The sequence below is a fragment of the Silene latifolia genome, chromosome 8 (assembly GCF_048544455.1).
Source record: "Silene latifolia isolate original U9 population chromosome 8, ASM4854445v1, whole genome shotgun sequence".
Taxonomy (NCBI): Eukaryota; Viridiplantae; Streptophyta; class Magnoliopsida; order Caryophyllales; family Caryophyllaceae; genus Silene; species Silene latifolia.
Window position 1 is genome coordinate 43,433,768 of NC_133533.1, and position 25,399 is coordinate 43,459,166.

Consider the following 25,399-nt stretch of genomic DNA (forward strand, 5'->3'; position numbering starts at 1 on the left):
GGTAGGGTTTCCCTACTCGGTTACTGATTACATTGTACTTGATAGTGGATTGGTGATGGTTGTGATGTTGTTGATCTTTATCATATTGGTATTGTAATTGGTAATTGTTGTTATATAGTTGGCTGGATGTGTTTGTCAGTGGTTCGCGAGGCGCGTCCTCGGCTGAGTAGAGTCACTTGCGGGAGTGGCTTCACGCCCTTGATTTGCCCCTTGTGATTCCCGTCACAAGGGGGATGTGCACATTAAGGAACTTGGGTTCTCGCTCGGAGTTGATGAGCGGATATTTAGTGGGAACGGTTGCGGTCTCCCACTGGCAGTGTGGAATATCTGTTGGGATGGATATTCTGGCAGGGCTATACAGTTTAGTGTGTAGTCAGGTGTATGGATGTGACAGAGTTTGGTGATCGTATATATTGTTATCTTGCTTATCTTGTATTGTGTAATCATTAACTGACCCCATTTAAATGTTTTAAAAACTGTGTGATCCATTCGGGGGTGGTGAGCAGTTGTCTAGTAGGTATACTATGGATGCACGCGGGATTAGCTGGGGATAAAGTCGCCACGAGTCTGATAGTAGTCTTTCGCTGTGTTATCATAATACTTTTGTTACTTTAGTTGCAGTTTGGTTTTAGAACAGTTGTACTTTACTTTACAGTTGGTTTTGATGTAATCACTTTAAACTTTATGATTAAATTATGTTTCTTAGCGGTCACTTTTGATTACTATGCCTCGGGTAACCGAGATGGTAGCACTTCCATGCATTAGGTGGTCTTGGTAAAGCATCTTGGTGTATGGGGATGTTACACGATCAAGTTGCCACTACTCGATCGAGTACACCCTGAGCAGAATGTACTCCAGAATTTGAATACAACTTACTCGACAGAGTACCTCTAACTCGATAGAGTACTCAAAGATCAGAATAGATGAGGTATTATAACTAATCCTACTGCCACTACATCAAAACCTAGGCCTTAAAAAAAGTCATCCTCTACCCTAAAGCCCAATCTTATCCCAATAAGAAAGAGTCTAAGGCAGCAAAGGCCTATTGCTTTTAATGAAACTGAAGTGATCACCCTCCCTTGACATACCAGCATTACAAATTATTCACCCAAAGCCTTCAAAAATCCCATTTAGGAGACCTGAGCTTGGTGGATCTTGTGTTGAGAAGCCTGAGGTTGGTGGATTTACTGTTGAGCAGCCTGAGCTTGGTGGTTCTCGTGTTGATCATCCTGAGGTTGGTGGAGCTGGTGTTGAGCAGCTTGGGGTTGATACAACTTATGGTGGCATTTCTGAGGTGGGTAGATCTGGTGGTGGTGAGAAGGGTAAGAAGTAAGTGAATAAGAAGGGTAAGAAGTAGGTGGTAAGGTAAGAAGCGGTGGTCATTAAAAAATAAGGGTAAGAAGCAAGTTATTGGCAAGAAACAAGGCAAGGGTTCAAATAAAAAGGCTACTAGAAAGAAGGTGTTGGTAGAAGAAGAAGAGGTTGATGCCTCAGGTGAAGAAATTGATGAGCGATTCAGATTTTGTTGTTGATGAGAAGGATTTGGTGGCTGAAGATCTATTTGAAAGCAGAGAAGAGGAGGAAGGAAACAATAAGAACGATGCTGACTTTATGGAGGTATTAAAAGAAGATTTGGAGTTGTCTGCTGACTTGAAAAGTCTTGAGCGTTCAGATGATGAGGAAGATGGTTGTAGAGTCTTCAACCCTGACATTGATTTTAAGAAAAACGTGCATTTAGAGGTTGGATTGAAGTTCACTTCTGCTGATATACTCAGACAATCTCTGAGAGCACATGGTAATGAGAACAGGTGTGAGTACTATTTTCTACATAATGGTGGAGAAAAGGTGACAGCTTATTGCAAATATAAGTGCAAATGTCCATGGGACAAGGTCAGAAATAAGATTAGGTGTGTTTGTAAAATGTTTTTTGTCCATTAAGGTTTTATGCCACTGGAACAAATAATAGGGAGTTCATTGTGATTAGGTCAATGAATTTGACTCACAAATGCTCATTTAAAGGTGTCAATATTAAGGTTTCTTTTAAGTATGTGACTGAGAAGTACCTTGAGGAGTGGAGGGAAAACCCTGGTTGGGAATTAGATAAGTTTGTGAAAAATGTTACAAGACTTTGGAGGTCAAAATCAGTTATCACCAAGCTTGGTTAACTAGGGCTAGGGCCAGATTGATGATAAATGGTGATGGTGCTGAAGAATATGCTAGGTTATGGGAATATGTTAATGCGTTGAGGACCTATAATCCAGGTTCCACGGTTATTGTTGTTGTGGCTAATGTGGAAAATCCACCCCCATCTTTTAGAGAATGTATGTGTGCTTTAAGGCTTGCAAAGTTGGATTCTTGGTTGGTTGTAGGCCTCTGATTGGGATTGATGGTTGTTATTTTAAGGGCTTATACCCAGGAATGATTTTAGTTATTGTGAGTATGGATGCTAACAATAATATGTATCCTGTGGCATGGGCTATGGTAGAGGTAGAAATAACCAAAGCTGGACTTTTTCAGCAGTGTATAAGAACATGCATAAGAGGAAAATAAGGTACATGATTAAGATTAGAAATGGAGAACATTTTCATTGATAGGTTTCTGATCATACATGAGAAAATGGCTTAAATGTTAAACTTGAAAATCATTTGAGCTACAAAACCTATCAACTAACCTACATTACCCATGCATGTTATAAGCTTACATTTGAGACACAATGCTCAGTACAAGAACTAAAAGGCAAACAACAACAACCAAACTGAACAATAGTCTGCAACTTTTCCTCCTGATATCTTCATAGTCCACATTCACATACTCATATGCCTTAATGTGCCTTAGTAGGATATTCGCTTCCCTAAGCTTCTTGTTTTGCTCTTGCAAATGAGCAACCTCACCCTTACTCATCATCAATTCACCCTTCAGAACATCCTTCTCCAACATCAACTGATTTATTACATTTTTCTGTCACTCCCTTTGTAATTCATCATACCAAGTAAAATATCCACACCGACGATTGGATTCTTAGTTTGCAAACTTGCACTTAAGGAACCTACGCCTTGGGTTGTATTGCAACCATGATCTGAGTAGAGCAACTAGCACCCCACAACGACATTTAATTGCCCTGAAATTTCTGTCACCATTGCCCTCATTCGACATTGCTACAAATTCAGAAAACGAATTAACTACATTAAGAACCCTAATTTGATAAATACTATTGGTATATCAAATGGAGGAAGAAAAAAGATGAGATAGAAAAATTACCTGAAAGTAATAGTGAAAAAGCCTAGAATATGAAGTGGAATCAGATTAATAGAATAAAGAGAGAGTGAGTAGGAATGAGAATTGAAATTGGTGAAATTGAAGATGAATGGAATAAAGAAATGAATTAGAAACATATAAGGGAGAGGGTAAGGGCATTAGAGGAAGAAAAAATATAACTTAGTTGAGAATTTGAAAAGGATGGCTGAGATCATCTCTATTAGCTTCCTAGCCTCATTTGGTAGTTAGTTTTAAACTGAACCAATAATGTTGGTAGCATTTTTTTTTTTTTAAAAAAAAAAAAAAAAATTGGTAGCAGTTGGTAAAATATGAGTTACTTGTGATATCGGTTATCAAAAAACCCTAAATATAATTTATAAAATACATTTCACATTCTTACCGTTGACTAACCATTGACCAAGCCTTAAATATAAGGTATTACAGTTAGTAAGGGCATATTGGGAAAGAAAAAATCAAGCTTATGGGTACCAAATGTAGAAAGTTAAAAGGAGGGGTACCATGTGTAATCTGCCAAAGTTCGAGGATACCATTGAAAAAACCAAATTTATTGGAGGGGGGGGGGTAATATAGTTATAAGGTAATACTAGTAAAGGTTAATCATAATTACATATAAAAAAAAAGTTAAATAAGCAGTCAAGTCAATAATTAACAGAAAAGATTTAAGGAATAAAAATTTAGGGTTACGGAGATGTTATTAACAAATGTTAGAGGTATCACGTATGTTTTGAAAAGTACAAGGATACCCGGTAAAAATCACAAAAACATAGGAGTATTATGTAGAAAATCCCAAATTTTAAACAACGCATGTATAGATGACAATGGATAGGATCCTATAGGTTCCAGATCCATATCCTTTTTTTTGTAGTGGTTCCAGATTTGTTCCATATCCACAGGATCTGAAATTCTTAGATCATATCCAGATCCCGTGGATCATGACTGTATCTGGATCTATCCCGTATCCTTTTCATAGTACAAAAAAATCATTTTTTAAACATTAAAATATTATTTTTTAGGTTTTACTACCAACTTAACATACTAATCCCTCCACACACCCATTTTCACCCAATTTCAATAAAATACTCTCACGTATATTAGAGAAATGAGGTGAAAACTTATGTGCGGAGGGAGTTTTTTTTATTAGAATGCAAATATTAAAAATAAAGTTGTAAAGATATCGAAATAAAATTTCATAAAATAACAGGAGCGATAACAAAGTATTTTTGCATTAGAAAATGTTAATGAGAAATAAAACATAACTTAGTTTATGAAAAAACTTTAAGAAAAAAATATATATTTTTACCATTTTTTTAACTTATTTTTTATTTTTATTTTAAAATAAAATAAAAATGAATTTAAGGGTAGGATCTTAATTTTGACCATCAAATCCAAATTCAAATCTATTTCTATGCATATGGATCTTATTCATATCCCTTAGATCCAAAATATTGCGATTCAAATCCGATCCTTTGGATCTGAATCCTAGGATCTGGAGAGGATCTGGGATCTAGGTTGCACGAAAACGGACATGGACACGACACGGACACCGGACACGATAATCCGATTTTTTTAGGACACGGGACACGCAAAAAAAAAAAACCAATATACATATTAAAATAAAGGGAATTTAAAGCCCATTACAACCAACATCTAAACTTTGGTCATTTAAAGGTCACAAAGTCGTAAAACAACCAATACTAATCTTTAAAATACGAGTTATAATACGATCCAAAGTTAATCATTAAAAAAAAAGAAATTACAAAATTTAAACGGTTGAGCTTTGAATCTTTGACGCCTATCTACTATTAATTAAAGACAAGTAGACAACCATCATTAACTCTCCTTTTTTTCTATTTTTTTTTTTCGATAAAAAGTAAGTATATTAATAAGATCGTAACCATACATCGAGTTGCACAGGATTCCCTATGACCTCGTACATGACTTAAAAGGCTCAAAAGAGTCGTCTCAAACCGGCCCAACTACAACTCCAAATAAACAGCCAAAAACAAATATAACAAACGACATCTTCTATCATTTTCATTCTTCACTGATTTCCGTTGATCTCATCTGCTGCATCCTTCAATCGCCAATAAAAATCCCGATTTCCCCCAATTCATCTCCACCTTCTTCACCATCAGCTTCATCACCTTCAACTACAACCACTTCTTCTTCCTCCTTCACCACCACTGAAAAAACCATCTTCATCACCTTCAACTACATTCATCTTATTTTCTATGTAATCATTTTCTATGGCAACAAGGTAAGTATTACTCCCTCCATTCAACTCCACTTTACAAGTATTCTATTTCCGTCCATTCAACTCCACTTTACAGGTTTCCTTATTTGGACATGTAAAAGACATTTCTATCCTTATTGAAAATCTATATTTACAAAAAATGCCATTCATACCCCACACAAATCCACCATAAAACTCACCTTTATATTTTTTTAATATCTTTAACCCCACCATTCCCTTTCCCTATGTACTTTTAATAGTTTTTTTAATCCGTTTCTTAATACCCGCACAAAAAGCATAGTTGCAAAGTGGAGTTGAATGGAGGGAGTATAAATTAAAGTAATTAGCAGTTGGGTTGGTCGAATTGAATGAGGCAAGAGCAAAAAACTCTAGATTCAATTTGGGGAAGAGTGGAAAACCAAACCTCTCAACTACCTTAAGGGAGTGGACGGCGGCGAGATCGAGGATAGAGGTCGTCTGGGTGGTAGACTTGTCGGAGATCTACCGGTCGTCGGCCGTCTGTATGGTCGAAGAGGAGTTTGAAACTTGAAAGAATGCAATGTCGTGAATGAGGGAGTTTAATTTTTGTTTTGAGAATTCCAATTAGCCGTGTACAACCTGACACGGACCGTGTCTTTCGTATCTTAGATGTGTCCAAGACGTGTCGTGATTACATTTAAACCAAAGACACGATCCAACGCGTGTCGGACAAGTTTTGAGGCGTGTCCTACGCGTGTCCGTGTCCGACACGGGAACGCTCAAAATTAGGCGTGTCCGTGCAACCTAGTCCGGGATCCATTGTCATCTATAAATGAATGGTACATTGGTAATTTTTTTTTTTTTTTTTGACAACGGCTGAAGAATAACTTACAAAGTCTTACAGGTAACAACGTAAGCTACTCGACTAAGTAGCACCAGACAACCTAGACCTAAGCCTGACACTACAAAGTCATACCTAACACATACAAAATAAATACTTAAAAGCTGAAATTACAACAATAAGATAAGCGAGCTCCTTGATGATAGGATGGATAAGAGAGGAGGATTGACCACGAACACCCAAGCCGACTTCAGCAGCACACTTGACTTTAAGAATACGCCGATGCCAACTAGCTGCAGAATGAGGATGACAAGGTGTACTTCCGCTCTTGCGAAAAGAGCGAAGAAATAAAAAGAGATGATCAAGACGACGAAGTCTGCCATCGATGGAGATAAATCTCCTACACCTTAGAAATCGACCCCTTTGACCAAAGGACCAACCCTTCATTAAAACCACCGTGCAAAGAAGAAAGGGCATAAAACGACTTCTTTTGATGAAACCAATCCACGCCTCACAAGTCACAACCAACGATCTCCATGGGGTCTAATAACACGGCCCTACGATTCACCTCAAAGATTATGGGGACAGGACACCCATAACTAAAGGGTGGTTATTATTAAAATAAATAAAGACAACAACCAGCAACAAGAAAAATGCATCATCGAAAAGAAACAAAACCACCACACCCGACCAAACCAACGACACTCCCAAAATCCCGACTCCACCCTACCCAACACGCCTGAAACCCACCAAAAGGACATCCAGTCAGCCACAAGCTCACTCCGACACCAGAGAAAGACGGACACACCAACAAACCACAAAAGGCACAGCCGGGCGCGGAATAGACACCAAAACAACCGATAACAAACGAACCCCCCAGGACCATCGGCAAGCATGCATCAACCCCGCCGAGAGGACAACAAAAAAAACAGACAAGACACAACAACGAGGACACAACAACAAGGCCCGTTTCACCAAACGACCCCTCTAAGGACCACCGCCACACAAGCAACAAGACCAAAAACAGACCTAAACTTACAGAAAAGGTGGAAAAAGACTTGGGATCGACAGGTGGGGGGAATGAGGGATCACCTAATCTGACCCAAATCACGACCACAAAGAAAAAATCAAAAGAGCAGACGGATGAGTTATGCTCATCGACACAGACAAACGAACAAAACCAGGCAAGCCATCCCAGAGATGGGGGGGGGGGAATGGGGGATCACCTCCGGGAAGGAAACACGAACGACGGTGACAGGACAAGGGGACGGAAAGGCGGGCCCGTCGGATAAAGACCCAACCCCAGCCAACCGAAAACCACAACGGTCCATCAGCAAGATCGACCCAAACAAGAACAATCGGATCAAACAAGGGGAAGAGACGAGAGGGTTGCATGCCAGACTTCGACGACAGGACAGGGGAACGGAAGAACAGCCGGCATCAGAGCATCGGAAAGGAATGCAGTCGCAGCCAGCGGACCACCGGGAGAGAAATCCAAAAACCTTCAAAGAGAAGGAGAAAGATCGCAGCATGACGGGCGAAACACTAGGAGAGGCATGACCTCGCCGGAGTTAGACCATGGAGAGAGCCTAACTCCGGCGACGGGCAGAGGGAGAACGAGGGGGGGAGGCGGTGACTCAGAAGATTAATTAGGGTTTTGTGTTTATTTTTTAGAGAGAGGGGAGAGAAAAGTTCTAGAAAGAGAGTGGGTTTGGTACCATTTATATGTGATAGAATCATCTTCCTAATAAAGTTCCTTTCTTTAGATAGACCAAAATTTTATCCGTATGTTCTTTTGATTAAAGAAGCATCTCTTTACAATATGGCAATCGGACAATCAGTCCACCCCTTTTTATTGGACTTCCAACTCAATTTTTACTGCCTGAGAATCATTCATGCCAACAGGCAACAATTAAACCTCCAACTCCACTTCTCTACTCTTTTCCAGGGTTTTCCTGATTAATCCAACTGAAACTTAATCAAATCAAAACAAATCAAAACAAAAGACTGCAAATTTTGTCATGAACATGTTAATCAAACCTTCTTCAACTTCACACACTTATTATCACCACCAAAACCCTTTTCATAAATCAGTTTCATTCATTTCATTCACATTTTTCAGGAAAAAATCCCAGAAAAGATTACGTCTTTATGTATCATCTGCTAAACTCCCTCATAATCATTCATTACCCATTAATTTACTGTCTGTTTTAGCCCCAGTTTTGCAAAAAATCAGAAATTTCAGTACAAATTACACATGGGGGTCATCTCATACACAACCCCCATCTGTAAACAACATAGTTGACAGTAAAAAGACCAGTTTTTTACACAATGGTGGGATTAATATGGCACTTTTGACAGTAAAATCAACTGCTAAAACCAAATTTAGTCCTATAATTGCATCATTAGCAGCTAATCCAACATTTATTAGTGGGTTATTAGCATTATTATTGGCACAATCTATGAAGGTGGTGTTGAATTTTTTTGTGGAAAGAAAATGGGATTTTAGAATAATGTTTGCTTCAGGTGGTATGCCATCTTCACATTCCGCTTTGTGTACTGCTTTGACAACTTCAGTTGCACTTTGTCATGGTGTTTCTGATTCTTTGTTTCCGGTTTGTTTGGGGTTTAGTCTTGTTGTTATGTATGATGCTATTGGAGTTAGGAGACATGCTGGTATGCAGGCTCAGGTATTTTTCTTAATGTTCTGCAGTTTATATTCGGAATGTCTCGGTCCTAATCATTTGTTTACTTTTTTATTCTCTGTGAGAATATTTTATTGAAAGGTAAACAAATGATTGAGACAGAAGGGATAGTTTAATTACTGTAGAAATTATGTTAGTTATGTCTTATGTGCATGGTTGCTGATTATTGTTTGTTTGAACTTTGAATTAGTTGATATGAATAATTTTAAGACGGTTCTCATATCCAATTAAAAAAAGATTTGGAAATACAAGGAGATTGTGAGAGGTCTTAAGCAAGACCAAATGTTAGTTAAGAGAAGTAGGATTTGTAGTTCATGTAATGGCGCAGCCAGAAAATAATGTGTTGGGGTAAGGTGTGGGGCTGTAGCAGTATGTACATTAATTGATTTAGTTGATATGGATAATTTTACTAGATTAGTTAGGGAGCCATTCTTATTTAAGAACGTCTTAACTCAAGACGGTTCTCACATTCGATTAAAATAGAGGTGGAAATAAAAGGAGGTTGTAGAGGTCTTAAGTTAAGACGATCTTAAGCAAGACCAAATGTTAGTTAGGAGTAGTAGGATTTGTAGTTCATGTAGTGACACAACCAGAAAATAAGGTCTTGGGGGCGAAAAATGTAAGGTTTGAGGTGTGGGGCTGTATCTGTATGTACATGAATTGATACTACAAGAGAAAATAAAAGAAATATGGCGATTCTTATTAGTCGAACATTGTATTTATTCAAAGTTGACACTACAGTTTTCATTTGAACATATTTTGAGGTTACATCGATTCCTTATAATGGTTCATATTTTTCCGCCAGAGGTTTGATGGGACTCTAGGTTTGTTGACCTTGTTGCTGGCTACGTTTAGTAAGTACTTTGTTACTGGTTGTTAGATGTTTTCCCATTGGGCTTGCCAACCGTTTGCTGAAGGCTTATAGTGAAATGGTTGATTAGTGAAGTACTGGAGGATGATAAATGTATACTGTGTTATTTTGCTTGAGGTATGTGTCTGGGCTACTGGATTTACGTGATCACCAGTAAATCGTGCGAATCAGTTTGGGCATATTCAATCATGGCACTTACTGAAAATCAATGAAACAGACTATAAGAGTGTGTCTGTGTCTACTTAGCTGGGGTGTTATCATTAATAGAAGTTTTAAGCTTGACTGTTGTAAGTTGGATGCTGCTTAGCATGTGAGGTATCGTGGCTTGATTCTTGATGCTGAGTTTTGACTTTTGATTAACACAAGCAATCTAGTTCCTGTCATATAAGATGTCAACGTAGAGTTTTAGTTTTGAGGCTGGCTAAAGAAGCGACGATAATGTTTTTTTTGGGTTTCAGTTTTTGGCCTTCAAGGCGGGTAGGACCATGAGGCTAGCAAAACTCCCTCAGTTTTAACCTTGTTGCATCCTAACTCCTAAGGCATGGAACTCAAGACATTCGGTTAAGCTAGACGTGTTGAACTATGTGATGGGTGTAGAGGAGTTTATTTAATGTTCTTCTCTGCAATCTTGCCTAGGAAGATGACATACTTGTCTTTTGTAGTTCTGGTGTTCACGAACCTATCATTTGTATGCCATTTTGTTGGGGACATTATTTATGCTCAAAAAATTAAGAATTACAAGAAGACGATTTTAGTTGGGTTGAAAGCTACTTCCACTATGTTAGATATCATATATAAAATATTAGTCACAAAGCAAAATGCTAACCACCCCGAGTACACATCTCACTCAAAGGATGTTAGATGGAGATACCTCACTTGTTTTAGGCACAAAAAACCCCAAATTTGTGACGGATATGGTCCGTCGAAAATGTAAGGATTTGCGACAGATATAGTCGATCGCGAAAATGAAGACTCACTCTACCCAATCCCCGCATATTTCGGTCCAGCTCACAAGCTTACACACTCATATCACATTCTCATGCTTTACTTCCGTCACTAAAGGTAATTTCTGTCGCCAACGAGTTTTGTAGTCCGTAGTAAAGTTCCGTCCGGCTGTCCCAAAAATTGTTTTTGTTTTTGTTTTTGTTTTGTAGTGGTATCTCTCACACACCTAGAACACATCTTAAAATCCCTTTCCCCTTTATACAATGATTATACTACAATGAACGTACCTTAGATACATACATAGATTAGCTTTATAAATTATACATGTATATATGATTAATTACTTCTAAGGCTCTAACTTCCGTAAACTTCTTGCTTACATGTACCTATCATATTCATGTACAGTGGCGAATCTAGGATTTATGAAATGGGGGTGACGGGTGTCAGGGTTTTAAATCTCGGTATCGGTCGCGATTGCGGTGTCACGTAATCGCTCCCGAACTGCTTGTCGCGGACTAAAATCGCTCGTCGCAGTCGATTTTTGTTTTACAAGGTTTTTTGGCTATATTTTTATTTATATATATTTCTAATGTTATATTATGTCTAATATGGGTAAAACAAGGTTATTAATAGTATGATAAAAATCTCGGTCCATATAGTAATTCCCTATCTACTAAAAGAATAGGTAAATCTCCAAATTTTCCCGCGTAAAGTTTAAGAATATAGACTTGGGGTTTATTAATTATTATTATAGTCTATTCTATATTCTATAGGTGTATCTTGAACTATAAATGGATATAATCTTTTATTTAGATATATTCATAAAATTAAAATGCTCACAATCAGCACAAATTCGATCTACAAATGATTTACTCAAGGATTTTTATGATAAAAAATTAGCTAATCAATTTAGGTAAAATATTAATAGCAAAAGTAGTGAATTTGTCTCATAATTTATTTGATCGTAATTTTAAGATATGTCGTAGAAAAATATATTAATAATAAATTTATGATTATGCAACTTTAAATAGTTTTATTTAATTGAAAATAAATTTTAATACTAAAAAAAGGTAATCCAGACATACCCGGATACCAATACTAGTTAATAAGAATGTAAAAAACAAGCTAGTTAAAAAAACACAAATTCTCATTATAGACAGACACTATCCGTCTATACGTATGACGGATACCATTTCCCTCACAAAATACTCATTTGCCATAAAGTGGGAAGCACATGGGGGTGCCCCACCTTGTCCCCCCTACCCATTTTATTAGAGGTCTTTATCCGTCTGTTCGCCCCACCCGTCTATACCAAGACCTATTGTTAAAAAAAAAAACACTATCCATTTGTCTACCCATGAACCTCCACGGTCCCACCACTAAACAATAAAGAATATTACAAAAAAATAATTCATAAAAAAATCATGACCCACCCTATACTAAAACAGAAAACAAAGTTCATCATCATCCTTCGTCTTCATCCCCAGTAACTCCAACCCGGAAAAATTCCCCACCCAAACCTAAAAAAGATCACTAAAATAAAATCCTTGTATCTCCTCTATCATCTGCTCATCTTCATCACTAAAATACAATTGGTAATATTTTTTTTTAACTATTTTAATTTTTTTTCTAAGATTAATGGGGGTGAGGGTTCACCCCCATCACCCCCTGTAGATTCGCCCCTGTTCATGTAGCAAAAGTTTCCCCCGCCATCCACACACATTCAATTTCCAACTGAACTATTAGAAATGGGGAGGGGAAAAATGCATAGAAGTAATTGTCGTATTATTGATATTGTTCGTTCGTATCTCGAATGATTACATTGGGTCGACATTTATAGTACTCCCAAGATCTAAAACGTATCAACTAATATCGCAATATAATATAATTATTTTAATACTGATATTATTCCGATTACGGTAATATTACCGTAATATTCTCCTAACACCCCCCCTCAAACCCATGGTAATTTGGTAAAATTTCCATGGGTTTGCACAATATCGATAACATGAGAAAAACATGCTAACTTTTTCGGTCTTCGATCTTCAAATCTTAGACAGGAACGTCGCAATCTTTCGAACCTGTCAACAAAATTCGTCGGGCGGTAACACCGTTGTTGTTCGGACCCGTCAAAATTTGAACGAAACGAGAACATTGATTTTTTCGAACTCGTTGAAATGTCGTTGTCAGGAACGCCGCGGTTTTTCGAACCTGACAAAAATCGTCAATCGAAAGAGAACGCCATTTTTTTTCGAACTCTAACAAAATTCGACCAAACGAAATTGAATAGATGTTCAATATCGTCGAAATCATCCACGTAACAAGAATTTTGTTGTTGGAAATTGACCACATACATGATCAATCTCTTCTAGAACTCATTGATGCAAAAGAATCAAAGAGAACGTGCTTATAGTCAAGTTGAATTTTCGGATCATATTTTTTTTTCAAATAAAAAATAGATTATCGTGATAAAATCCCGCCGGAGGGAACCGTAATTCATTAGCCCCTCCGGCAGGGCAACGAAAATTCTTTTTTTTTAGGCCTCAAGAGCGTGAGGCTCTGATACCATATTAGAAATGGGGAGGGGAAAAATGCATAGAAGTAATTGTCGTATTATTGATATTGTTCGTTCGTATCTCGAATGATTACATTGGGTCGACATTTATAGTACTCCCAAGATCTAAAACGTATCAACTAATATCGCAATATAATATAATTATTTTAATACTGATATTATTCCGATTACGGTAATATTACCGTAATATTCTCCTAACATGAACCTTTAGTTCTGAGTCTGATACTTTGGCAAAGGTCTACAAATGAATGAATACAATTCCCTGATTGACTTCTACATGTAACGTTTCCTCTTAGCCAGCCATTCACACATTCAATTTCCAATAGTCATCCTTAAAATTTGTTAGAACTTGTTAGAAAGTGTGTTATTTTTCAGAGGGGGTGATAATACTGATGATACTAGCTTGTGAGTTGCTTTTTGGTGCATATACGTGTTAGAATTCACTTTAACTACTTAAATTTGCGATCATGTATGTCTGAAGGATTTCTAGCTATCATATGCTTATGCGTGTTGCCAAGCATGTCTAAAATCTGCATCAGATGTACACTTGACCTAAACCCATAGTTAAAACCCCCCATTGACTGATCCCGTGATGACAAACTTGAAACAAAAACCCAAAGAGCCACGACCTGATGACCTATAGGCACAGACTTGAGAGGACCTTGACCCAAAAACATGACCCCAATGCAAATCTAACTTGAGTGACCCGTTTGTCAAGCACTCAAGCAATAGTCTACTGTATACTTAGCATACAAAACAACCTTTTGATTTCCTGTCTGCTTGATTAGGTTCTGAATAAGATCATCGAGGATTTATTCCAAGGACATCCCATAAGTGAAAGAAAGCTCAAGGAACTTCTCGGCCATACTCCATCTCAGGTCGTCGCTGGAGCTCTCCTCGGCATTGCAGTGGCTGGTTATTGTTGCCAGAGTTGCTTGGTTCCGATTTGATCTACTTCTGTGCATTCTTTGTGGTTCAGATGCCCATCTGCATTGCTTGGAGCGAATAGAGTGGCATGTAAATATGTACTCTTGTAGTCATGTCTAGTTAACCCCATCAATGCGATGTGCCATTTTTGCAGAGCTCAGATAAGTCATCACATTGCTAATAGCTGTTTCGAAAGTAGGGGTTTAGATTGTGCTCTAGGTGAAACACCTTGATGATCTGAGCAAATTGTGGTTTGAACAGGAATGATTCAATGAAAACTTTGATGTTTTCGTGATTACTTAGTGGCGTCAAAACTAGTTCTGTCAAACTTTTTCCAGCTCTAACAAGGTAAACACTTGCCGAATTACGATGAAATAAAATCAAGTTACTTCAGTATGTTCTTTATAATTCTGAAGTAGCAGTGTTCGGTTCAATTTTTGAACAAATATCGTTACGCGTCTCTAGGAGCAATCATGTTTATTAAAGAAAAGGTATTACGTAAATCGAACCCTTGATCCTTTATGCATTACTTAGTGTGTATTACTGTCTTGTTTGATTTTGGATCTTCATCCCATATTGAGGTCTTTTCGAAATGCCACGATGTCTATTAAGTGTACTGAAGTGTACGAGGGGAGGTCCAATTCTCAACCTTACTATTACTAGTACCAAACATCAATGAAAATTCATTCAAGTTGCCCAAAAATATTTGGTTGACAAACGAGCACAAATTCTCATTATAGACGGACACTATCCGTCTATACGTATAGACGGATACCATTTTTCCTCACAAAATATCCATTTGCCATAAAGTGGGAAGTTCATGGAGGGTGCCCCACCTTGTCCCTCCTACCCATTTTATTAGAGGTCTTTACCCGTCTGTTCGCCCCATCCGTCTATACCAAGACCTATTGACAAACGAGAATCGAGTACTTGTCAAAATGAGTGACTTGCGACAAAACAAAGGATCCCCAATTCTTTTTTTTTTTTTTTTTTGGCAACAGTGAAGAAACGTAAACCTACATATATATGTTAAATCTCGTGATTTTGACTATCAGAGTATCAGGCTATCAGTTAAATACATAACAATATATTCCATATAGGGGCACCATTTTTTATTTAAAACGATTCTCGCATCCGATTAAAATAAAAATTGGGGGTTATGTGAGATCTTAAATTAAAAGGGTCCTCAGAAAAACCAACTCGATGTAAGAATTTTCAAAATCAGTGGAAGGGTCCGAATAAGAGTGATGATGTCTTCCGATGATGTCGTCCCATATTGGGAGTTTATGGAGGCATTATTTCCGTTGTATGAATAAACCACTAGAAATCATTTCAAAAAAGTTGGATGACTTTTGCAATTAGTGAGCACTTAAATAAGTCCAAATGCTGCTCTAACGGACAAACACTTGGCTCAAATGATCTGTAACTGGGCCATCCTTTTTATCATTTTGCTACTTTACATCAATACTACAACAGAATAGAACATTCTGAAAGTTGAAACAATGAGTCTACTTTTGCATTAGTTTGTTAATTAGTTCAATCATATAGCTTAATGAATGAATGAAGCCTCTATAATTATATGAACAAATCATCGTAACTAAAAGTCAAGTTTATTATTGGACCTTAGAAATGACTATTCTCCCCCATTTAGTCAATAATTCTCAAACCTCATGAGTGGATGGTCAACTTACAGAAAGCCCGCCTTCTCTTCTGACGAGCTTGGTGGTTGTTCTGCTTCCGCTTATTGGGCTTGATCGATGGGTTTTCCTTTTCTTCAACCAATTCGGTTGTGTAAGCTTTGAGATTGGTCTAAAAATATATCATGGGTTGGCTGGACAAAGATGGATTGCAAGTAAGATAGATTCATTTGAGTTCAATTAGTACCATGACCATGGGATGAAGTATTTCTTACTTTTGGATTGGGATTAGTTAATTAGGTCACCATCGTAATTGACTTTAACCACATACGAGAAATATCACAGCCAAAAGTCGTTTTTGGTATTAACACCGAATTATAATCATGTTGCTATTTCCGAGTTTGAAATTAGCTTGCTAGATCACCATGATCCATCTCTAATACCTATATCAGTGATGATGCTCTGGGGCTTCCCCAACCAAGTCAAATTTGTCACTAAGACATAATAAATGAGATCATTATCATTTAAAATTGAAACAAAACGGGAACTAGTCATCCTCAAACATAAGAAGCTAGCAAATCTTTCATTCAAGTCAAAGATCTTTTTTTGGTCATTAATACTCCGTATTAATATCGTAAATACTTATTTTAGATGGATTATTTTTCGTCTGAAATAAAACGGGCTAAATATAGCCATTTTACAATAAAATGTTACTATTGGAGTAATAAAATGCTACCATCATTTTAAGATAAAAAATAACAACTTTAATTATAATATTTTTCATTAAATAATTACCTTCTATTAAAAAATCGGTGACATTTAGTGCATTTTTTTAAGACCGTTTGAATCAAGATTTATTGATTCAATATTACAAACAATTACTTCTTGTGATGATGCTAATCCCACACAGCTCATGGACTCTCACAAAAAGGAGAAAGAAACAAGGTGGGGGCACTCTACGCGCTTCTCACTCACCTCTCAATGGGCATTTTGTGAGAGAAAACGGTATCCGTCACAAACTTGTGAGGGATATCGTCTGTCTTTAATAAGATTGTTTGTGACGGATATAGTCCGTCTTCAATGAAATTTTGTGCATTATAAATATGCAATTTATTATGTCAAGTGGAATATATTTTGGCATTGGTACCGTATACTATTGGTCGTATTGTTTTGTCGAATCATCCAACTTGAATCCAAGTTGGCCTATGTTGATTTTGACTGCCGGCTTTGTAGTAGTTTTGGCTGCTTCAACCGACGACATGCGTGACGTAATCTGCGTTTAATCCAGTTTTACCCCACAAAAATTGGCGGCATATATATATTAAAATTAAGATTAAGATGACATTTTTTAATACTACGATTTGAGGGAGGATTTGTCGAGTTTGGAACTCGTTACCAAAAAATATGACCACTTAAAATTTGTTTGGTCAAAAAAACTTTTGCATACAAAAACTCATAGTCACGCGATTCAAATACGACATTTTTTTCAAATCGAAGTCATCGGAAAGATGATCGATTTGAAAAAAATCGTTAATTTCTGAACTTGTAAACACGAGTTATGACTTCTTAATGTTTTTCAGATAAAAAAATTGAGTATTTCGTACAAAATGTCGAATTTCTGGCGTACTATGTGAATTTTCCGAATAAGAAGTCTCCATAGCACCACTACAAATTTGTACTAAAAAAAAAAAAATTGTACATTACCCATTCTTTCAACATATATTTTGGAACATGAAACTATTATGGAACAACTTCGACATGAGCAATCTAATGATCCTTCAAACCTAAAACTATCATCTTTTCTATTGTTCATGCTCTAATTGTATTTGATTTCGGAAAAATCATTGTATAATACAATAAAATCAATCAATACTAATAATCTATCTATATTATTAAAGGAAGCTTTTTTCGAACGATTACAGAGAGTCCAAGTTTTCGAAACTACCTAAACTATTTTTTTATTAAGAGCTAATATTTTCATTTAAAGATAGTAATCAAGTTGTAAATTAATTATATTATATATGGAAGCAGAACAAATTTTATCATATCATGATCATAAGTTACCGTATAGAATACTTCTACCATAAGAACAATTTTACGAATGAAAGTAGCGAAGGAATCAAATTTCCGGTTTGATACACGTAGCAAATAAACCAAATTAAAGTAAACTTTATCATAAAATTTTGCAAATTATTATTATATGTGCTTTCCTGCTACGACCAACTCCTACTATACATTAAACTCATAAACTTAATAGATGTCATGTGTAACTGAAACACCAACAAGTTAATGTGTATATAGTGTCTGAATGCAATAAATCATCCCTGCATACGACGTCTTTACTTTCACGCTTGACTTACTGATTTTCCGTCTGTTTCTTTGTTTTTTTTTTTTGGCAGATATGGCATGTAATGAACTAATGTATACACGATTTTGGGAGAAAAATTTTACGCTAACCCATTGGTAAGTCCTTTGATTTTCACCGTTGAGGCTTTGAGGTTAATGCCTTATAATTTTGTATTGATCGGATCGGCAAGTGAATTGCATCTTTAGTGCTCTCTTAATCAAGCACTCCTATATAGTTATTGAGATATTGTTATCGTGGTAGTTAGAGTAAATAAAAAAGGTGGATCTTTTTTTTTTACAGGATACAAAAGGTGGATCTAAGAAGTAAGAAATGTCGTGAGTTTTTCAATCGAGTCTAAATCAAGGAACAAAGATAATTGCAAGGCAATGTGACTAAGTGAGACATCTATTAAGGCCCTGTTCTTTTGGACTGAAATGGATCTGATCTGAACTGAACTGAACTTATAGGATCTGAACTGAACTGAACTGAACTTATAGGATCTGAGTTGAACTTAGGGGGTGTTTGGTTGGAGCTTTTGGAATGGATTGGAATGAATTCAATCCATTCTAGTGTTTGGTTGGGGTGATTTGGAATGGAGTTAGATACCCAATGGATTCTAACTCCACCCCAACCCCTTGGAATCCCATACCCACCCTCCTACCTTGGATTCAAACTCCATTCCTCCTTTCTATAATTTATGGTGAACCAAACAAGATTAGGCGAGTATGGATTTAGAACCCCATACTACTATACTATCAAACTCCATTCCATTCCATTCCAACTTGTTGAACCAAACGACCCCTTATAGAATCTGAACTGATCTGAACTTATAAGATCTCGAATCAACTTATAGGATCTCGAATCGAATCGAACTTATAGGATCTCGAATCGAATCGAACTTATAAGATCTGAACCGAACTTATAGGATCTGAACTTTTCTGAACTGAACTTATAGGAGCCGAACATAAATTAACTTAACTTAATTTAATTTAATTTAATTTAATTTAATTTAATTTAACTTAACTACTACTACTACTACTACTACTACTACTACTACTACTACTACTACTACTATTACTATTATTATTATTATTACTTGCCAAGAGAGAACATTGATAAAAAAAAATTATAGTCTAAAACACAAGGTAAAATAATAACATTTTTCCGCTTTATATACATTGGTTTGTTCATACATTATACTACGATAAAAAATAAATCACATATTATATCTTTTTTTCTAACCATTTATTTGCATATTATCATAATCCTCATCACTTTCATCATCACTATCACTCTCAACAACAGATCCATTGCCTCGCCAAATGTTTTTGATTATGTTGTTTTGTAACACGCCGTATTTTATTAAGTTGGATAAAATTATTTTAATTGCTACTTTGTATTTAATTACGTTGGTTAACGATTTATATATTTATTTTCTCAGCTAATTAATTAATTTCATTATAATTCGTTATGTTAAATTTTAATAATCATTAATAAATTATGTTCCTTTTACGGACTTGAGAAGAATCGTCTAGTTAGCTATTTTGAGTTTGTTCCGCTAAATTAACCAATTTCATTAAATTCCGCTAATTTAGTAAAAATCACTAAGAATTCCAATTCGATCCGATTTTGTATTATTTCCGTTAACAAACTGAGTTTATTTTTATTTTCACTCAGTAAATATATTAATTATTGATTCCGTTTATTTCTCAAACTTTTACTTAAATCGGTTTTATTTAACTCGAGATGGTTTTAAAAACTAGCGAAATTTCTTAACGATGAAGAAACGTACGTATAATAAATAGCTAGCTAGCTAGTTGCTCCCTCATTTTCTCACGCATCACCTTCTTCACCCTTCCTTTTTCTTCTTTTTCGTTCTGTTTAAAAAATTTTAAATTTTAAATTGATTCTGCCACTCCGTTTGTCATCCGTTATCAATGATTTTCGTTCCATAGTGCTGCTCTCATCATTCCTGTCAATCCGTTGTAAGTGAAATTCATTTTCGTCATGTATTTTTACAAACCCAATTTATACTTTCAGCTTTATTTATTATAAGACGGTTGTAGATGCTGAGATAGACGGTCTTGTATAAGATTTGTTAGTCATGAAGGACTAGTTCGATCGGAAAAAGGTAACGATGACAAGTTACTCAATATTACTTGTTAAATATGTGTATTTTGAAAGTCAAGTTAGTCTGTTTTATAGTTGAGACGGTGTATAATTATATATAGGGATCATTATGGATGTTAATTAGTCAGTTGTATAGTTGAGACGGTGTATACTGATATGTGGAGATGATTGAGACGGTGTATACTGACCTGTAAGGATCATTTTGGATGCTAGCTAGTAAGTGGTATATTTAAGACGGTGTATGCTGACATGTATGGATTGCTTTGGGTGCTAATTGGTGTCTTTTATAGTTGAGATGGTGTATACTGACATGTAGGGATTGTTTTGGGATGCTATTTGGGATCCTGTTTAGTTGTGGTATATTTAAGACGGTGTATACTGGCGTGTAAGGATCTTTTTTGGATACTAGTTAGTCCGTTGTATAGTTGAGACGGTTTATATTTACATGTAGAGATTGTCAGATACTATAGTTGAGACGGCGTATACTGGCAGGTAGGGATTGTTTTGGATGCGGTTTTGATAAAAGAAAATGGTATATTATTTTGTGGACTTGTCTTGCTATATTTGTACTTTGTTGCAGGTGAGACGGTAAGCATTATAGGCCGTATATGTACTTTAATTATGTTGGAACAGGTACGAGATGCTAGATAGATTGGTCGGCCAATACATGGTGGTATTTTCATATTTAGGTGTGTTTATTCCAATTCTCGTATTGCATGGTTGTTACCACATATTGGATTGTTTGGTTAGTCCATGCTAGATATGTACGCTGCGTACATTGGGTCTGTGTGTGTTTATCGTTCTAGTGCTAATCAATGTCATTTGTTACGATCGTTTCAATTCGGATCCTAGCTCATGTGTCGTGGACTAGGCGACCGTGATTGAAGTTAATCGTCCGTGGTTATGTGTTGTAGCCCGGTTACGAGTCTCAGGGTTACGGGAAGTTACCGTAGCCGTTGAATCGGATACGTGTTGTATTCCGAGAGTATAGTGTCGGGTTACCGAAAGGCCGATACTGTACTTAAGCCAGGACTGCTTATATCGGCTATGTGTTGTAGTTCGATGATTGTCGGAGTATGTGTTGTATCCCGAGAGCGTGATGCTATTTAGCCGTTCTACCGAGAGATCGTTGGTTATTCTTTATGATTGATTAGCATTAGTACTTTGGGACCCGTCCACTATGTCATCTTTGGTCAGACGGTGCTTCCTTTACTATGATGTCGTGTTTGGTCGTAGTAAAGTGGGACACGTTTTGGTTGTGTAAGTTCCGTTATCACATGATTTATTTATCTTTTCTATGTTCTATGTTTGATAAACTGATAGATTTTGTGTTGTACTTACGTTATTACATTGTAATAGGGCTGGTAAGACACCTGAGTTACTCTTCACTGACCGTGACATTCATTTTTATGAATGACAGGTGACAGGTCGGTGTTATACGCGGTTTTATATGTTGGGGGTTACAAGATGAGTGGCTAGCGAGCGTTGTTGAGGCAACGATACATCCTTTTAATTATCGTTCGTTATTGCATTTTTTTGAAATTTGGAGGGATCCGAGATCCCTTGTATATTTCTATTCGTATTATGTTTTTATTTTGTAAAAGTAGTAATTAGGTTAAATAGTTTTCAAAGGTTTTCAGTGAACTCCGCGGCCATGCCTCGAAGTTTTAAAATTTTACGTATTTTCCGCTATTAATTATATGTTTATTCTTTTGTATAACCGCGGGGGTTCACATGTTTCGTACCTTATACATGGCCTTATTCCGCTTTTTATCAAACATGCCCGAATCTACTGTGACGCTGAAATTATTAATGAGAGGAGTGATTTTTTTTAAAAAATAATAATAATGTATGTATCAAATGATTAATGTCAAATGTTTTTTAACGGTCTTTTTAAAATAATACTCAGATATAGCTTTTCCAACAAAATTTATAGGATCTGAATTTTTCTCAATCAAGTTATAGGATTTGAACTGAACTGAACTTATAGGATCTGAACTGAACTTATTGGATCCGAACTGAACTGAAGTTATAGGATATGAACTGAACTGAACTTATAGGATCTGAACTAAACTGAACTGAACTTATAGGATCTGAAGTGAACTGAAATTAAGTGACTTTAAGTCCAAAAGAACAGGGCCTAAGAAAAATATAGACATTATTATTGAAATTTTGACGTATACATGTAATTATTTTTCAACATATCGGTTTTTGGCGATTAACTAACATTAATGTTTACAGGTAAGATTTTATTCCAATTGTAAAAAAAAATGTCTATGCGTTAGAGTTGTGTTTTTATTTTCCATTAACTTAGTTTGTTGTGTCAGCACTCTATATCAGTCGGGCCATGGCAAGATAGAGGCAAATGGGTTAGCATAGACATTAAAAAATAAAGTTGAAAATTAAATTTTCTTTTTTAGTGTTTTTATTACATAATTAGTCCGTTATTATCTTGCTCGAAACATGTAATGTTAGTACTTTTGTTTATGATTTTTTTTGGTGCTATACTGCTATGTACGGAATATAAGTATGAACACATGTACGGGTACGACGCTTCAAACGAAACAATATTAGATGGACTTACACTGTGAGACGATTTCTTTATACGAGTATATTAATAGTAATAAATTAATTATTTCTAATATAAAAGAATCGTCTTATTATAAAACGAATTGACATAGCTCTAAGGGGTAAATACACTATATACCAAGGAATTTGTTATTGTTAATGCAATGATAGTATAATACTATCCATGCATTGATTTTAGAATTTTACGGAATTGGGGTAGTTATTGTGGGGATAGCCTCTCAAAATTCAAAGAGCAACCATGAGTAAATTTTACGTGTGACCAAAAAGTTCAAAATGCAAATTTCAAGTTATTAAGTTAAAATTGGAAACAAATAATGTTATACTTTTGGTCTCAATCCTACCAAGCTGCAATTCACGACGGTCTAAAACTATAATCTAGCTTCAAATCTGTTTACAAGATTGTGTTTTTCGTTTTCCATATTCGACCCATCTAAGAGAGTGAGTTAGACTATGAGTGAATGTTTAAAGGACTCATACTCTTTGTACACCATTAAGTTATTAAACATTTTAATATTAAAGAGTTCTAATATGCACAATAGGATTCCTCACAAAGTAAACTAAGCTTATTGTATATAAACGATTGAATTGGGGTGTGGTAATTACCTCACCTACATGTGCATGTCTTATACTCCCTCCGTACCACACCAAAGGTAACGTAGGGAAAAATGGAGTATTTAAGAAAAGGTGGAAAAAGTAAGGGTAAAGAGGGAAAAAATAGGCGGGGCATGTAATTGTGAGTTTAATTGTGGGTTGGTAGGTGGGGTATGTAATAACATTTTCTGTAAATATCAAATGAGTATAAGGATAACTTGGTAATGTTGTGGGCCAAATAAGGAATGTTACCTTTGGTGTGATACGTCCCTTTATAATAAGTGTTACCTTTGGTCTGTTACGGGTTGGGTATATTTTTTTTTTAATTTATATTTTCTTAATATTAATATTTATTAGCAAATTTAATTGATGTTAAGCTTTGGTTTTGTATCCTCCGTTCGTCGATAAGAACACTAAGGCCCTGTTCTTTTGGACTGAAATTTATAGGATCTGAATCAATCAACTTATAAGATCTCGAATCAATCGAATCGAACTTATAAGATCTGAACTGAACTTATAGGATCTGAACTTAACTGAACTTAATTATAGGATCTGAACTTAACTGAACGTATAAGATCTGAACTAAACTTATAGGATCTCGAATCGAATCGAATCGAATCGAATCGCACTTATAGGATCTCGAATCGAACTTAAATTAAGTGAGTATAGGATCCGAATCAACTTATAGGATCTCGAATCGAATCGAATCGAACTTATAGGATCTCGAATCAACTTATAGGATTCGAATCGAATCGAAATTATAGGATCTCGAATCAATCAAACTTATATGATCTCGAATCAAACTTATAGGATCTCGAATCGAATCGAATCGAACTTATAGGATCTGAATTTAACTTAAATTAAGTGACTTTAAGTCCAAAAAAACAAGGCCTAACTCATACACAGATAGAACAACATGCAACAAAAGTAATATATAGGTTCAACCATAAAAATATTTTTAAGTTACTATATTGTACATGACAGGGCATTAAAATAGGTCCGTGCATCGCACGGGCATTAAATCTAATTTAATAATAATATAGATAAATAGAGAAATAATTAAAATATCTTCATATGTATCAAATAACATTTTTAATCAAATTTTCAATAAACTATTTTTATTTATCATCCATATACCTTCACATGTGAGTCATGCTAATCTTCCACGTACCTTTTCCGATTTCATCAGATATCTTTAGGATGGCAATTTTTCATTTATAACGGACACTATCCGTCACAAGCTGAATTTAATGCAGATGTGATGATAGTGCCATTAGAAGGATGTGAAATGGTGCTTGGTATACAATGGTTAGCTTCACTTGGCCCTGTTAGTTGGGAATATTGTAGCTTGTGACGGATAGTTGCCCTCTCACACAATTGCAAGTGAGAGGGCAAGTGAGACGAATATGGAGCGCCCCACTTACCCTCCCACTTGCGTATTATGAGAAGATCACTATCCGTCACAAACAAGACGATTTGAGGTAGGACAATATCATTCAAATTCATGTATCTAAATCTAAATAAACTATTCAACCAACACAAATTTTCATTTAAGATGAGTATATCTCTCTTAAACTTAAAATGGTTCATTCTCATCATTTTAGATAGATACTATCTGTACTAAATTTAATACGCGTTAAATGTATACCAAACATATGATAAGTTTTCTAGGAAATGCCAAAAGTTTTGTCTTTATTGTCATCATGTGATAGTATTTAATCCGTTTTAAGATTTGAGACAAATATTACATCTT

General features: G+C 35.9%; 1 protein-coding gene across 1 annotated transcript; it reads left to right on the forward strand.

Annotated features, from left to right (window-relative positions):
• The first annotated feature begins 8,081 nt into the window (after window positions 1-8,081).
• On the forward strand, window positions 8,082-14,650 carry LOC141596777 (uncharacterized). The gene is made up of 2 exons (XM_074417027.1): window positions 8,082-9,019; window positions 14,214-14,650. The coding sequence occupies exons 1-2, from the start codon at window positions 8,351-8,353 to the stop codon at window positions 14,373-14,375; spliced, it is 831 nt and encodes a 276-aa protein (XP_074273128.1). The 5' UTR covers window positions 8,082-8,350; the 3' UTR covers window positions 14,376-14,650.
• The last annotated feature ends 10,749 nt before the right edge of the window (window positions 14,651-25,399 follow it).

Coding starts and splice junctions, on each gene's coding strand:
- LOC141596777 (XM_074417027.1), top strand. CDS start 8,351: ATGAACATGTTAATCAAACCTTCTTCAACTTCACACACTTATTATCAC. Junction 9,020..14,213: donor ATGCTGGTATGCAGGCTCAG/GTATTTTTCTTA, acceptor CTGCTTGATTAG/GTTCTGAATAAGATCATCGA.